At 33.3% G+C, this 16,704-nt stretch overlaps 1 protein-coding gene across 11 annotated transcripts in view; it reads right to left on the reverse strand.

Moving 5' to 3' along the window:
• The window catches only part of LOC145240051 (uncharacterized), a 144,092-nt gene that overhangs the window by 85,982 nt on the left and 41,406 nt on the right, over positions 1-16,704 (reverse strand). For 6 of the 11 annotated variants that reach the window (XM_080103669.1, XM_080103665.1, XM_080103674.1 and 3 more), the window contains exons 3-6: positions 15,991-16,134; positions 14,085-14,201; positions 9,363-9,656; positions 2,077-2,229 (exon numbers count right to left, since the gene is read on the reverse strand). In XM_080103669.1, coding sequence (XP_079959795.1) covers positions 2,077-2,229; positions 9,363-9,656; positions 14,085-14,201; positions 15,991-16,113 — 687 coding nt within the window. In that variant the 5' untranslated portion in view covers positions 16,114-16,134. The remainder of the gene's footprint in view (positions 1-2,076; positions 2,230-9,362; positions 9,657-14,084; positions 14,202-15,990; positions 16,135-16,704) is intronic. The other 5 variants (XM_080103670.1, XM_080103673.1, XM_080103666.1 and 2 more) reach the window with 1 other exon arrangement.

Below are 16,704 nucleotides of genomic sequence, written 5' to 3' on the forward strand. Positions count from 1 at the left end.
GGGCTTGACGATGAATGCCCTAGAAAAATCACTTCTAAATAGTGTTTACTTTTAAAATATGCAAACGAAGAAATGATTTGCGGTGATTTTAAAATGGTACCTCTTCTTTTTGGAAGTGTGTGCTGAGCAAAAAAAAAAAAAAAAAAAAAAAAAAAAAAAAGACAGTGGTAGTAGGAAGGCAGGCTTGAACCCATACCACGAAGGGGAAAAAAAGTGATGCTGTTATGCCCATCGCCATAAGTGACGTAGGTTTAAATTAAGGCTAGACAATCAAAAAGAGGGGATGACTTTCGAAAATATCGGCGAAAAAAGCGACCCCTCCCTGTTGAAAAGTGCCCAGTTGAGGGTGAAGAAATTAATGTTTTTAGCCAATTGTTCGGTACTTGTAGTCTGATGGGTCGATCTTCAAAATGATACAGAGCTTGTGAAAATTCGTCGCCTCTGTCGAAAGTTTTAGGCACACATGCAAACATACATACATACATACAATTATATATTGGTAGCTCAAATTTTCGGCCCAAATCGATTAAATGCTTGCCCTATCTCTGAATACCCTTTATGTAAAATTTCAAATGTTTACACCACAAATTGTCTGAGTAATTTGGTAGTGACCGCAGAGGTAAAATTTTTAAAAACTTTGACCCCTATTATGACCCCTTAACATTTATTGTTTTAGGCTCAAATCAAGTTAAGTTAGATCCATGTCCAAGGAACCTATATCTAAAATTTCAAGTGTTTAGACCCAAAATTGGCGGAGGAGTTTGGTAAAGTTCTCAAAGGTCAAATCATTGAACTTTGACCTCAAATCTCAGTACCCTGTATATCAAATTTCGAGTCTGTAGACTGAAAATTGACAGAGTAGTTTGGTAGGGAAATGTACACAGACACACGCAGACAGACAGACAGACAGATACTTTCACTTTTATAGATATATAGATTGAACTCATTAATAAGAAAAAATTAAAATAAAATAGTAAGTAAGATACACTCGGGATTGAACAGGGGATCATTTGATTGGTAGTTGAATGCTCTACCACTGAGCTATATTTGTAAATGACAATAAATCTTCTTTTTTTTTTTTAAGAAGAAATGATTTGCTGAGATTTTATTATTTCCCTTGGCCTGTGTAACATAAAATATTCCCCTTTAAAAATTCTTCTTTTTGTTCAATAAGAGAGAAAAGCTATTTTTAAGATTGGATTTTTTCGATTTTCGACACCTATCGGATGAATTTCTGTACAAAACATATTTAAGAATATTACCAGACTTATAAATTACTTTTGTGTGAAATTTGCAAAAAAGAAAGGCTCAGCAATTTCGGAACCTATAAGGAAGGAACTCTCTCACACACACACACACACACACACAAAATGACTTTTACATGACAGGAATGGATACAGTAATGACTGTTTTTCTTTGGTTTAGATTAATGATATTTTCAACCAAAGTAATCAAGGTGAAAACTTATATGTAATGTCGAATTAGTATAAATTACAAAAATAAAAATGATCCAGCAAGAAAATGTGCTAGCTATATTTTTAACAAAAAAATCATTCATAATTACATTCTTACATTTTGTGTTTAAAAATGTCTAATTGTAATTATTTAGTCAAAATATATAAATTATTTAGTCAAAATGATCAATTAGTTACCTCCTCTAGATTTTGCAAACTTTTCAACATCAAATCATACAATAAAAACCCTATAAATCGATGAATTCGATAAATTTTATTTTTACTTGTAATTTTCTATAAAATTTATACTAATTTTGAGATTGCACATAAGTATGTAATAATGTTTACACCTGAAATGTGTTGGTTTAAACCATCACTCTTCTACACAAGCACTTTTGTTTTAATTATCGAATAAATTATATACACATACACATTAATTATTGGATAAATTATATACACATTAATTATTGGATAAATTATATACACATTAATTATTGGATAAATTATATACACATTAATTATCGAATAAATTATATACACATACGCATTAATTATTGGATAAATTATATACACATTAATTATTGGATAAATTATATACACATGGAATCAAAACAAAACTTACACTAATGACTTTGTCTCTTCCTTTAACCACTTCATCTTTTTCTCCTGCAAATTCCTGCAAGTCAATGATTTTCCGATCCAATTCTAAAATTTTGTTGTTGAGTTCAACAATCAATTTATCCTTGTACAAAATCTGGGCGTAGATTTGATCAATCTGAAAAATGAAGGAGGAAAACAATTTTAGAAACAAATTTTAAAAGAATCAGAAAAAAAGCCTTTCATGAAAAAGAATGAGACCCCTCCTCTTCACACTTCAAAAAAAGCAAAGAAAAGAATAAAGATTCATTAGGAATGGGATTTGAATTGGTTTATGAAAGAATGAGTGTGTGGGTTAGGTCCTTAGTTGGGAGTTTCTTTTTCTTTTATTTTTAAAACAGAAATATAAACTCCTACCACCAATAGCAATGGCTAAGAACACACTGCCTGAAAGTACTTCCTTTAAACTCCTCAGCCTAACGTTTACAGGAAACATGAACTGGAATATATACATCGAGAGCATTGCCAAGGATGCTGCAAAGAAGGTGGGCTCTCTCTCTACCGTGCCAGAAAATTACTTACGCCTGAAAGTATCCTGTACCTCTATAAGGCAACCATTCGCCCATGTATGGAGTATTGTTGTCACATCTGGGCTGGTGCATCTGCTGCTTGTCTCTCACTCCTGGGAAGAGTTCAAAAGAGAGTCGCCAACGTGATAGGTCCTGAACTGTCATCTAGGCTTCAGCCTCTGTCCCATCGACGAAATGTTGCATCCTTCTCCCTATTCTACAAATACTTTAACGGTGAATGCTCTGATGAACTGCAAGCACTTGTACCTCCACGACGTGACTACCCCCCGACAAACTCGACAAGCAACTCAGTCCCACCCCTTTACAGTAGAGATCCCTAGGTGTAAGAAAGCCTTTTACTCCAATAGTTTCTTCCCTAGAACTGCAAGTCTTTAGAGCTCCCTTCCGGGATACTGCTTTCCCAACTGTACTGACATGCAGAAGTTCAAGTGTAATGTGAACAACCATCTTTCTACTCATCTCCCTTCATAATGTACTCGCAAATTATGTCCCTGATAGTATCCCCCTGCTTCAAAGTGGCACTGTGCCTTGTTTAGGGTGAAAATTGAATAAAAAAAATGTATTATGAAAATATTAATCTTTTTTACATTTCTATAATGTTAGTATTCTGTCTTTATTGGGTGAACATGGAGTGTCTTATCAAGATTGGGATATTCAGAGAATGTAGAAGTTTTAAATTTCAGACCATATACATCTGAAGTAAAGTTGCAATATATAATTTTAAAAAGAATGAGAAAAGGGAAGGGAAAAGAAAAAGGAAAAAAACAAAGTGAGAGACAAAAGAAAAAAATGGAAAATAGAAAGAGAAAGGAAAAAGGAAAGGTAAACAATAAAAGAAAAAGAAAGGAAAAAATCGAAAAAAAAAAGAGAAAAGGAGGAAGAGAAAAACATGAAGAGGGGAGAGATAAAGAAAGGAGAAAAAGAAATAAAAAGTGAAAAAGAATAAAAAAGAATAAGGAAAAAAAGAGAGAAAGAAAAAAAAGGAAGAGAGAAAGGAAAAAGGAAGAGAGAAAGGAAAAAAGGCAGAGAGAAACAAAAGAGAAAGGAAAAAGGAAGAGAGAAAGAAAAAAGGAAGAGAGAAAGAAAAAAGAGAGAAAGAAAAAAGAGAGAAAGAAAAAAGAGATAAAGAAAGGAGAAAAAGAAATAAAAAAGTGAAAAAGAATAAAAAAGAATAAGGAAAAAAAGAGAGAAAGAAAAAAAGGAAGAGAGAAAGTAAAAAGGAAGAGAGAAAGGAAAAAGGAAGAGAGAAAGGAAAAAGGAACAGAAAAAGGAAAAAAGGCAGAGAGAAAAAAAAGAGAAAGGAAAAAGGAAGAGAGAAAGAAAAAAGGAAGAGAGAAAGAAAAAAGGAAGAGAGAAAGAAAAAAGAGAGAAAGAAAAAGAAAGAAAAAAGAGTTAAAATTAAGAGAAAACAGAAAAGAAAAAAGGAAAGTAAAAAGTGAGAAAAAAAAAAAAAAGTTTTCAAAAGTGCATATTATACTTCCAAAATGTAAAACAATATTCAATAATTTTTTAAACATACAACAAAAGAATCTGAGATGATTTAATTAAAACATTTTATATTGCACTTAGTAACCTTGAGTGTATTTATTTCTTTTGAGATAAATTGCAGAAAATGGGAATATCATCTGATTATTTTCATTGGTCTGTCAAGCTTTAATTCGAATTAGCATTTTTGTCAGTCTGTTAAGCTATAATTTGAAATAGCATTTTTATTTGTTTATTAAGCTTCAATCTTAAATAGCATATTCATTGGTCTGTCAAGCCTCAATTCAAAATAGCATATTCAATGGTCTGTCAAGCTTCAATCATAAATAGCATTTTCATTGGTCTGTCAAGCTTAAACTTTAGATAACATTTTTTTTATCACTAAAAATTCAAATGGAATGGGCATATCTTAAAAAAATACAAGCAGGGGGGAAAAAAACCCCAGTGAATTGTGAGTTAGTAAATGCAATTTGCGAAGCAAGTTAGATGCATGGGAGGAGGTTGTGGATGGGGGAAGGGCCATGTTAGGGTTAGGGTGAAGACAATGATCAGTTGATTATACATAAACTGTAATGATGGACGGTGAGAGGTAGGTTAGTTTAAAAAAACATCCTTGAATATTATTTTGAATCCTATTTTTGAAATTTTGATGTGAGGATTTATAATTTTTACTAGCAGGCTGTCCACCATTGCCCGGTCCTAAAATACACATAAATATTATATTTAGGCAGATTTCTTATTTATCATAAACAGGAATACTGTAGATACTAAACATAACGTTACATGTCTTTAAAAAAAAATGAAGTAAAAAAAAAAAAAAGAAACAGATAGAAACTGAGATATGTGTATGTGAGTATTATGTTTTTTTTCTAAATGGTTCACTTATTGTAAAAAAAAAAAAAAAAAAAAAATACTCAAGCTGAGATTGAAATCAAAACCTAAAGACAGTATGTCAAGCATGATAACCATTAGGCCAGCTTGACACGATCTTTAAAAAGTGTTTTCAAACCTACTTATTCTTAACACAAAGAATCCGTCATGTGAACCATTCACGCATGTTCATTCATGAAAAAGTTTACAAACAAATAAAAATCCGATGACCTCATGTACCAATTTTTTTAATTTTGCCCCCTTAGCAGCACCTTTTTCAGGATGAAAACTGATTAAAAGTTTTCCAGATGTCTGAATATCCTATATACCAAATTTAAGTTTGTAGATAAAAAATTCATTTGAGTATATAGGTTGAGAAGTGTTGTCACACACATATTCTCACTTTTATAGAAATATAGATTATTTGTATTATTCAGACTACTATTCTCATGAGGAGAATGTTGTAGTTCGCTTGAAGCATTGTGTGTAGTGTGTAAAGATATGTGTTTGAAGATAATGCAGTCTTGTAGAAAAAAAAACACCACTGAGCACGCAGCATTCTATAGATGAGGTATATAGCAAAAATTTGAGAACTTTACACCCAGATATTATCCTGGTTTGACATATTATGTTGGGAAATATTTTATAATTGAAAATTATTATTAATCTTTTAATATTTAATATTGTCATTTCAATATTTAATATTGTCATTCTGTTTAGCTAACAAAAGCAGATAACTCCATAATAATCCAAACTTGCGAGATCATCCTTGTAGCATTCTTGTTGGTCTATCAAGCCTCAATTCGAAATAGCATTTCCATTGGGCTGTCAAGCCTCAATTACAAATAGCATTTCCATTGGTCTGTCAAGTTTCAGTTTGAACAATTTCACATTAATCACTTAAAATTGTTTAAAAACGATTTTCTTTATAAAAAAGCTACTTGATGAATTTTAGTGATTTTTGGAATATGACATTTCTGTTCCATGACAAGAACGTACATCATAAGGAGTTTTCTGCATTTATTTTTTTCAATACTGTTAGACTGTTTCTGGCTTCTGACATAAATACACCTCCACTAACATACTTTTTTTTTTTCATCTTTCTGAAGATGAGGCATATTACGAAAATTTGGGAACTAACACCATGATATTATCCTAGTTTGACAGGTAAATGACGGTAAATCTCTATATTAATAAAGTAGGTGTAGGAATTTCCCTCTGGACAAAAGTATTGTAGGTTTGCAACAGCAGATGCCATATAGAAATTCAATACAGATAGGCTAATAGCCACTATCTTATGTATCTTTCGAACACCATTACAAACACATTCAGCTGTGATAATAAAATACTACATTACATCCTAGGAGTAACACCATCACAATCGCAACATCATTAGAGAAAGGAGTCCCTATTCTTATCTGTAAATATTAAGTCCTATCACTACTTCCAGTTGTCACCGGTAGGAATTCTATACATTACACAGATTCTGTGATTATACTGACTCTAACTTGCTCTTACATACACAATCTTTCCAATTTCTGATTCATAAATAATAAAGACTGCCTCGCCAAAGTCCGTCCATTCTGATTAGTTGAGTTCTGATAATTCTCATGTTCCAGAATTCAGTTCTTCATTTTATAATATTTCTTCTTCTTAACCTTCAATTTTTTAATTATCAATTCGTTTGCATTTTGTTTTCTTCCTTATTTCTCTTTCTTACACGATTTAATTACATTTTTTTAACCTTTGAACTTGAAATAAAACATGTATATCCGATATCTCTCTTTTTTCCCCCTCTCTAACATACACACAATTTTTAGTTTTTAAAATCTATTTATATCCCCAACTGTGGCCTATGCCCTGCATAATCTGTAATGTATGCACACACACATTTTTACTTTTTACTTTTTAAAATCTATTTTTAGAATAAGTTATGTTTCTTAGATGTTAGCTTTTAGTCTATTTTTTAGGTATATTCCCAACCGTGCCCTTTGTTATCTGTAACGTATGCATGCACACACACACACACACACACACACACACACACACACACACACACACACACACACACGCACAAACCTTATTATTTCAGCACAATCTGTCGTCATACAATTGAATGCAATCTTTAATAAAACCACGGTAAAATTTCAGCATGAAATGTTTTATATTTGTTTGATTAAAATTCACCCCTAAACTAATTGAGCAATAATTATCAATTTTGGAGCACAGCTGCAAGGCGCAGCGGGGAATGTTTAAATATAATTTATAATTAGTTCCCCTTAGTATCATCAGAAAAACATGGAAGGCCTTTATTCTATTCTTTCATTTTAAAATAAACAATTTATTTTGTTTACTTTTATGGCCCTGCGCAACACTGAGTAGCCCTGCTACTAATTGAAAATTATTGAAACCTTTCAATATTCTCATTTTGTTCACTTGTCTTGTACCGAACGGTGTTTTTCTAGCCTTCACAACTTCTTGCATTCCAGGCTTCGTACAGGTTTTCAATGTCCCTTTTCAAAGTTTTTCAAGACCTTCTCCAGACAAAATTCAAATTTTCAACACAAAATTTGGGATTTGTTTTACAATCCACAGTGATTCGAAAAAGTGGTCAAAAGTCAAATATACAACAAATAAATGTTACTATAACCAATAAAAAGTTACTTTGCAATCTGCTGTATCATTTTTTTAGTGGGGAGGGGGAGGGTAAGTAGTTTTAAATACTTTTTGTTTCATCTCAAATATTAAAACTTTTTTACAGCTTTTAATTTCCAACCAAGATGGCTGCCATCTTGTCCACTTTGTTTTTGGCCAAACCGACCTAATTTTAAATTATCATAAATTTTTTTGTGGGGAGGAAGGGGATCCACCATTGGAGAGTCCTGTCCAGACAAGGAAAGTATTTTTCTAGAGGGGAGGGGGTAATTTATTTATGGTGACCACCACTACTCCTCTCTCTCCTTGTGCCCCACCCCTCAAAAATTAATTATAAATGAGAACAAAAATACCAAAATGGACAGAGATTTGAATCTTTATCACAAAACTACATCAGGTAGCTTTGTGATAAAGGGACATAACTCTTGTATCCACAATAATACTATGCAATTTCAGAACAATGCATTTTGATTTCATTTTCAATATTTAAAAAATATTTTAATGCAATTTTTATTAAGACTTAAAAAATAATTTAATAGCATTTCTTTCGATTTTATTTTTAACATTTTGACACAAATTTTTACTGCACATAAAGAATACAATTTTCAAGGCCTATTCAGGAAATTTTCAAGACATTTTCCATATTTTTAAAGATTTGTCAAGGTAATAATAGAAATAAAGCAAAAGTCAAAATTCAAAGATCTTTCAAGTCTGTACAAACCTGGTATTCTCATCTTGGTTGTTAATTTCGCAAAATTCAGCTGATGTGACCTCGGACTTTCTTCAAAAGTTCATATCAGACTTACGAGTCAAACATATGGAGAAAACAGAAAAAGTTTTCATACTTCAAGTTGTTTATATCTCCAAATATTTATTCATGGTGTTTGGTTTGGTTGTTTTGTTTTATGGCATATAAACCCTTTTTGAATTATTTAATGCCGATTCCTCTAATTTAGAGTAAATTTTTTATACTTCAAGTTTTTTTTTATATGTTAGGCTGAGGAGCTAGAATATCGGACTCTCAGGTAAGGAAGCCTTTGTAATTGGTTTAGGTTTTAAAGACCCCAGAAATGGTTTCTTATAATTATTAAAAGGAAAAGACTTTACAAAAAAATAGTCTGATAGTGCTCTCAGAATTAACTCTATCCTCCTCCTTATGCTTTATTCTACGGCCAGGCCATTTCTCTCTCTGGACATACACACACACAGCTTGAGTTAATGTAAGGGAAATAATTGGGAAACAAAAGAGTTACTTCCCTTTATTTAATGACTAGCGGGGGTACCCGGCGTTGCCCAGGTGTGTCAAGGTAGTGTAGTAAGAGACCTCAGGAAGTGTTAAAAAAATTGTAATTGGTGGTTGAAAAGGTTTCTTATAATTGTTAAAAGGAAAAAGATTTTACAAAAATAGCCTGATAGTGCTCTCGGAATTCTTTCCAAGAGTGATCCAGATAACAGGCAACAGATTACTCAAAAGTAATGCTTGGGAGGATGGCTGCCTGATTTTTGAAAAATGAAGGAATCTTCAAAGAATGAAATTAAGACAAAGGTTAAAAACAATGGACATTACCTTGTAAAGGGCCAAAACAGAAATTAAAAGAAGAAAAGGCAAAACCCACACCGCAAATCAAGCCATTAGCAGTAGTTGGTAAGTTGGTCAGTTGATGAACAAAAAAAAAAAAAGCAACAAAGAAATGAAAAAAGATGACCGCACTTTTGGTACCTGCTCGCCGGACGGTTGATTCTCAGACTGGCCAAAGTATTTGATGATTTTATCTCGTTCGTGAAGCTGGTCGGTAATTGTGCGTATCATTTCTTCTCTTTGCTGTATCACCTGGTTGCGTTCTTCGATGATCTTCTCCTTGGCAATCATCTGCTGGTCACGATTGTTTATTTGGTCATCTTTCTCTTTCAGTTGACGGTCTTTGTCCTCCAGTTTGCGGCGAAAGAGTTTCATCTTGGCTCGGTTAGCTTGCTCTGTGGGTGTGTCGTCTCCGCATTCACTGCTCTGTTTGAAAGAAACAAAACAAAAAGCAATGGAAAATTTTAAACTGTTATTGACGAGAAAGAAAGAGGTTGCATCTTTAATGCCATGCAAAAGAGTCTTATTTCTTTAAATAAACAAGTTTTAGGGTTGAGGATCAATCAGGTTTTAAAGACCCCAGAAATAAACGATTGCGAAAGCGACAAATTCGGATCTACACAAGTTTCTTCTTGTTGACCTGTGTACACTGTATAGGGTGCATTTTTAGGACCCTTAATAATAAATTAAACGGGGTTGCCAATTTATAGGAAAGGTTACCAATTTACATCCTTAAATAAAAAAATAAAAATAAATTCAGGAAAAGACAGCACTCACTAAAGAACACAGAATTGCTGAGTTTATAAAAAGTTTATAAAAGGTTTAGAAAAGGTTTATAAAAAGTTTATAAAAGGTTTATAAAAAGTTTATAAAAGGCAAACGTATTGTGTGCGTTTTTGTATGTCCAGCAAAGGCTTTTTTTTCACGGGGTACTTGAGGGGGGGGGGGTACTATGTTTTAGAATTTTTTATATACTCCCTAGATTATAATATCTACGATTTGCGAAGGGACGTTGTCTCTAGGTTTATTTTGATCGATTTCTATAAAAATCACATTATTCCATCCTCTGACGTGTTTGTGTTTTTCGTATAAATAAAGTGAAATTGAATCGAATCAAATCAGCTAGATGCCCTTCGTGGCCAGCATATCTTGAAGGCAAATTAGCTTTGATCAATGTGGGGAATACCCTTCATATCAGACAATTGCTATTCATTTGAGAACTCCCCTTTTTTGGGGGAGCTTGGTTTTCCCAACACTGTGGGGAAACAAATGAATTGGCAGAAAGCTGAACTGGCCTTCAGCCAACATTCGTTTCTGCTAGTAAATCACCTTTTTGATTGAAATCGCTAAATTTGAATGCTTTTCACTTTCTATGGCATTGTAGCGTAGCGGTATGATGTCAGGTTTTCTTTCACTTTCTTTTCCGCCTTCGGGTTCGTCACGGGATCGAGCCTCCCTCCCTATCAACATATTTTTTTTCCTTTTACATCTCCAAACACCGAGGCAATGCCGGGTACTCCCACTAGTATAAAATAAATAACATTTATTTATGTGAAAGAAGTATTAAAAAAATTAAAAAAAGTGTTTTCTTGAAGGTTTTAAATTTTGATTTTTAAATGAATGCGCTGAATATCCATGGTGAATATTGTAATTCATCTGCGGCTCGCATAAAACCATGATGGATGCTTTAACGTTTCACAAAGACGGAGCTTCCTTGAACATGTGTTGTGCTTGAAAACTTTGAGAGAAACTGCTTTAATTTTGGCAGGTAAATGCCTTTATAGTGCCCACCCGCTACTTCAATACTGATCACTGAATTCAAGTGCAAAGGAGCATAATCCTAGTTCATTTGATTTTATGTAAGCGTGTGGTTGCATCACGTCATGTTTTAATGTGTTTTTAATAACGCATAGGCACCTCAAAGCGGTGATCGCTGTAGAAATGTTCCTGCCTGTCATTTATTCCGGCCGGATGTAGTGGGTCATTACAACTGTAAACAAACAAATATTTTTACATTTCGCAAAATATATGCGGACATTACATGCAGTTTACTCTCATTTGAACATTTTTTATAAATCATTAAAACTCTAATTAAATATCTAGAAATTTTTAAAGAATCGGAATTGGTACTTGTATCAGAATCGAGAAAAATATATAATTGTTTCGTTTTTTGTCATAAGCTGAATGGAAATATAACGTACTCGTTACACACGTTTTAACATGCAGACACTTGGGATCCAACATGTAGACTCAGTCGCAAAGGAGAAAAAGACAAGAAATAGGAAAGAACTTCAACTCACTGTTTCAGGTTTTAACAAAAAGACTTTTCGTATTATTTGGATTTATCGGATTACTGTTCTCATCTTGAGTGTGATTTTCACAACGTTTCGGTCGATGTAACCTCCGACCTTCTTCAGGTGTATCTTGCCGAACTCGGGAATTTGGGCGGAATTTCTGAGTTTGACAGAAACATTCCTGAGTTTGACAAGACACACCTGAAGAAGGTCGGAGGTTACATCGACTGAAACATTGTGAAAATCACACTCAAGATGAGAACAGTAGTCTGATGAATCCAAATAATACGAATAATCAATTCTCATCTAAAAAATTTTTAAACGTCAAAAAGACTTTTATTCCTCATTGTCTCAGCTGTGACATCACCCACATGTCCTTGCGATCATAATTCTTTCTCTCCTCTTTCCCCTCTCACACTCTTTAAAGTTTTACATTTTCCCATGAACATTGACGCTTTGTAATTAGCAAAATCCAATTCCTTATTTGTACAGTTTAACAACCTGGAATTGATTAACATTTACAAACTTTTCTTTCACTATTTTCATTGACAAATGGAAGCAAATGTTATAACGTAGTCATTAGTAGGTAAGGACCCAACACATTGTAGACTCCATCACAAGAAACAAAAGAAAGGAAAATGAAAGAAATTCAACTCATTGATTTAGGTTTTAACAAAAGGCCTTTATTCCACCTTCTCTGGCCACACGTGAATTCTAGTCTTAGCCGAGATGTCACCCACGTATCTTTAACATGATCGTGATCTTTTTATAATCTTTTTCTTTTTCTGACATCACTTCGTAACTGCTCGGCCATTTGCATACAACTGCCATATGCACATTCGTGCTTTGTTACAGAAAGATTTATTTGAAAAAAATAAGGAGTGGTGGATTCGTTGGTTGTTTTTGTTTTACGGCATATCAACCTTTTTCAGGTTATTTAATGCCGAATCTAGTGATTTTGAGGAACGATTTTTTTAATGGAGTATATTTGTTTTTTAAGTTGGATTCTATTTAACCCATAGTTGGAACCCTAACAGGTACTACCACTCCAGGTCAGAGTGGACCTGGGAGCAGTGGCAATTAAAGGGTAGATCCACACTCCCCAAGGCCTGCAAGGTGGAGCCTCACCATCAGATATATTTTTAGGTCATATCCAGGACCGTAATAAGGGTGGGGAAAAATATTAAATATTTATTTTTTGTGTGCATTTTTCATTTATTTACAAAACTTTTAAATAACAAACGAAATGACCCCAGATTATATTTTCAGCATCCTAATTTTTCGTTTGCAAATTTTACTTCATTCTCAATTTATATTTTTTACATTTTAATATCTGCTCAGAAGAAAGAAAACAGAAAAGCAATGGAAAATATAAAGTCGTTATTGATAAGAAAAAAAGAAGGCGCTTCTTTCCTGCCATAAAAATAAGAGCCTTATTTCTTTAAATAAACTATTTTCGGGGTTAAATCATAAAATCTTAGACTTTGGACACATTTCAATAATCAAGTATTTTTGTGTATTTTTCAGATTGAGCTTGACGCAGTTGAAGGCAGATTGTGACTCAGAACAAACAGAGATGAGTTGACATCAACTGACATATTCGATTTAATGTCAGTTTTACATGCCGGCATCCATCCATAGCCTCAAGCCCCTGGAGAGGCATAGGCCATCCACAACTTCATAGATGCTTTTGTAGTGAGGAGTTCTTTTTTGGGGGTGAGGGTGCTGGCCCCATGCCCAACCTTCCCAGAAGGTTACATACAGTGCCTCACCTTTCCAAATGATCACCCATCTGGTACTGGCCAAGCTCAACATTGCTTAACTTCGATGATCTCGCAAGAACTGTTGTGTCAACGTGATTGTGCCATGCACATGGCGGCATGAATTGGATATATTTTAGAAATTTACTCTCAAACTATGTTTGCTGAGGAGGACACAACTGCTATGTTTATTGGCCAAACATGGACAAACAATTAAGAGAGTTGAGCCATAACTGTTGACAATGTCAGTTAGCAGCAACAGCTCCGAGAAAAGCATGTTTTTTGTTGACCTACATCGAATTCACTCTGGTCACGGTTTCACGTTAACTTTACAGGACATAAAAAGTGTTTTCAACTGATGCATTCAGATTTTTCTGATAAACTGCATTTTTTTGATGGAAATGATTTCAAAATTACACATTTTCAATTGATTTGAAACAATAGTCTTTCACAATGGTAAATTTTCAGATTTCAGATTTCTGCAAGCAAAATAGTATCAACCATATGCATGCTACCATTTCATCCTCAATCCAATGGACAGGTAGAGCGTTTTGTGATTAAGATGTAAGAGAGCGTGCTTAAAAGTCAAAGAGGGAGGGAACTACACTAGAAATCCTACATAGTCTTTGAAATAATAGATCTACAACAAACCCAAATGCCTCTAACCAAGTGAATCTCTATTGTCTCATCCATATGCACAAGATTTTCTCATAAGAGAAATATACAAATGTTACTGCAATACTTTGGAGGAAATGACTTCAAAATTGCAGCATGTCTGTGCGTGTCTGTTTATTGCCTACCTTGTCCGATGCATTGTCTGAGATGGATGCCTTCTTCGCTTCTTCTAATTGATGAGTAAGTTTCGTAATTTTGGCTTTTGACTGCAATTTAAATTTTGACAAATTTGCTTTGGCATCCTGAAAAAAAAAAAAAAATGGTAAATAGAAGTATTTTTTTGTTATCCTGGTGACAATTTAAGTCACATTTTGGTGTAAAAACAAAAAAAAACTTATAAAATGAAAATTTTGTGTATAGTCATTCAATTCGATGGAGATTTTTTTAATACAAAAATTTGATTTAATATTTTAATCTGGTGTCACAGAAAAAAAAAAAATCACCGTAAACATGAGAAACGAATTATCTCCCTTTAAAAGTGTTCTTTATCAATTAAAAATCATTAAAACCATTTCCTTTCCAAAAATTTTCAAAACAAAAGAAAACATGGCTGTCTGTTTATGGTTTCAAATTGGCTAGTTTATTTTATAATTTTTTTTGAGAGGAGACTAAATTTTTTTATTAAAGATTCATTCTACTTGATCAATTTACGTGATTTTTGGAATATGACATTTTCATTCTTTGATGAGTATGTACATCATGAATTCATAAAGGTTTATATTTTTGTTTTTTTTTATTAGATTAAACTCTGGAAAAAAAAAAAAAAAAATCTGATGAATAAATTGTAAGTTTATAATGAAGTGCCACCCTTGCGAGCAAAATATATTTTGGCTTCATTTCAGAGCAAACATAAAAAAAAAATTAATCTGTATTAAAACATTCAGATTCAGTTGTGTTTTCCTTGATTTTATACTTCAATTTAAATTCATGGCAAAAATTTTCAGGAAAAAAAAAATATGACTGTTTACGGTTTCGAATTGTCTATTTTATTTTATAAAAAAAAGTCATGTTGAGGGGAGACAAAGTTTTTTTTTTTATTATTGTTACTTTTTAAAATTTTAAAAAAATGTGCAAGTGAATTGACATGTTTTTTTATAATTTATATAAAAAAATATTAAAAAAAACATTGGGTTGTGTGTTGCGTTTTTATAGAAAAAAATCTAATTTTTTAAAATTAATTTTCCATCATTAGATACATGTTTGACTTTTGTTCAAACATGCATACGGGAGACTCAAAAATAAATGAAATTTATCGAATTATACAGGTGTAGTGTATTTGTTAATGTTGTAGAGTTTTTAAAATCCAAGGGAGATATTTGCAATCAATGATCGACAAAGTAACTGCAATTCTTGAAAATCTGCCATTTCAAAATAAAAAATGGCGGATAGCTAATATCTATTTTTCTTTAAGTCCAAAATAACTGAGCAGCGGCTTGGTTCCCACCAGTTTTGGCAAATAGCAAACAGAATCCTGAACAGAACATGTGCTCTATCCTAACTAGCATAACTAGACCTGAGGTAATCTCGTCAGTATCAGACAAGGCCAATCTCTTTTCCAAGAATTTTGCAGCTAATTCTACCCTTTGCGACCAAGGCTGCCACACCCCAATATTTCCTCTTGTATCAGAAAACATGCTATGTAATATACAAATAACTGTACGTAAAAGAGTTTCAGTTTAGGTAAGGGGGAGCTAAACAAGAGGTTATGCAGAGCATCAGACATGCATCACAAGTAGACCATCAGGTGACCTTTCTCCAATTAGGATTGTGGCCTCAGGAAAGCCCACCGGGGATGAGTGCAGGGACCCTTTCCATGCGCATCATGGCACTACAAACAGCAAATCTTCTACTCAATCATGTTTTGAATTTTTACTAGTTTCGACATGACACACAAGTATGTAATAGTGTTTTTACATAAAATGTATTCTTTGAAATTGAATTATATTGCACAAGCACCTCATCAACTAGTGCAAGGGAGACAATATAAAAACAAAAAATATCTTGATATTGTGATTAAGAAAGGTTCCATACCTGCATTTCTGAATCCTTCTTTCGGAGAATTTCATCTTTTTCTCGAACCATCAACTTGAGCTGCTCCAACATCCTCTCCTTCTCTTCCATCTCAATCTTTAAGTCGCTTCCAAGGGAGTCCATTGTTGATGGTTTCAATTATCTCTGAAAATAACAAAGATATTTAAAAAATTATTTGGTTCATGTCTAGAATTCTCCCTATATTAAAAAACTAAAACAAAGAAAAATCTGTACGATGACAGAAAGAAAATATCATATTCCAAAAATCAGGTCAACTGATCAAGTAGTTTTATTTTTATAAAGAAAATCATTTTTAAGTGATTAATGGAAATTCGTATGTAGTATTGGGAATCCCAGCTTAAATGCTATCTAGGTAGTTTGTAGAAATAGTAAGTTATGTAAGTATATTTTCGATTCCCATCAACGAGTTTAGTGGGGTCACAGAAGGTTGGGTTTGACACTCATCAAACTAAGCCACCTTTAATGACCTAGGTTAGATGCACCGGAAATTAGGGGTGACGTGCACCGGAAATTAGAGGTTACGAGAATTGTGGTCGAGGCTTCCGGTTGACGACCACATGGCGGAGAGTTGGTTTTGACCTGCAGATGGAACAGACAGGGGATTAGGGTCTCTCCACGGCAACCAGGGTCCATGATAGGCTTGCCTTTAATAAAAGAATCGAAGCTTCAAATCCATCTTGTGTTATTGATGCA

This window comes from Euprymna scolopes, chromosome 19 (assembly GCF_053919585.1).
Source record: "Euprymna scolopes isolate OS-2025 chromosome 19, ASM5391958v1, whole genome shotgun sequence".
Lineage (NCBI taxonomy): Eukaryota > Metazoa > Mollusca > Cephalopoda > Sepiida > Sepiolidae > Euprymna > Euprymna scolopes.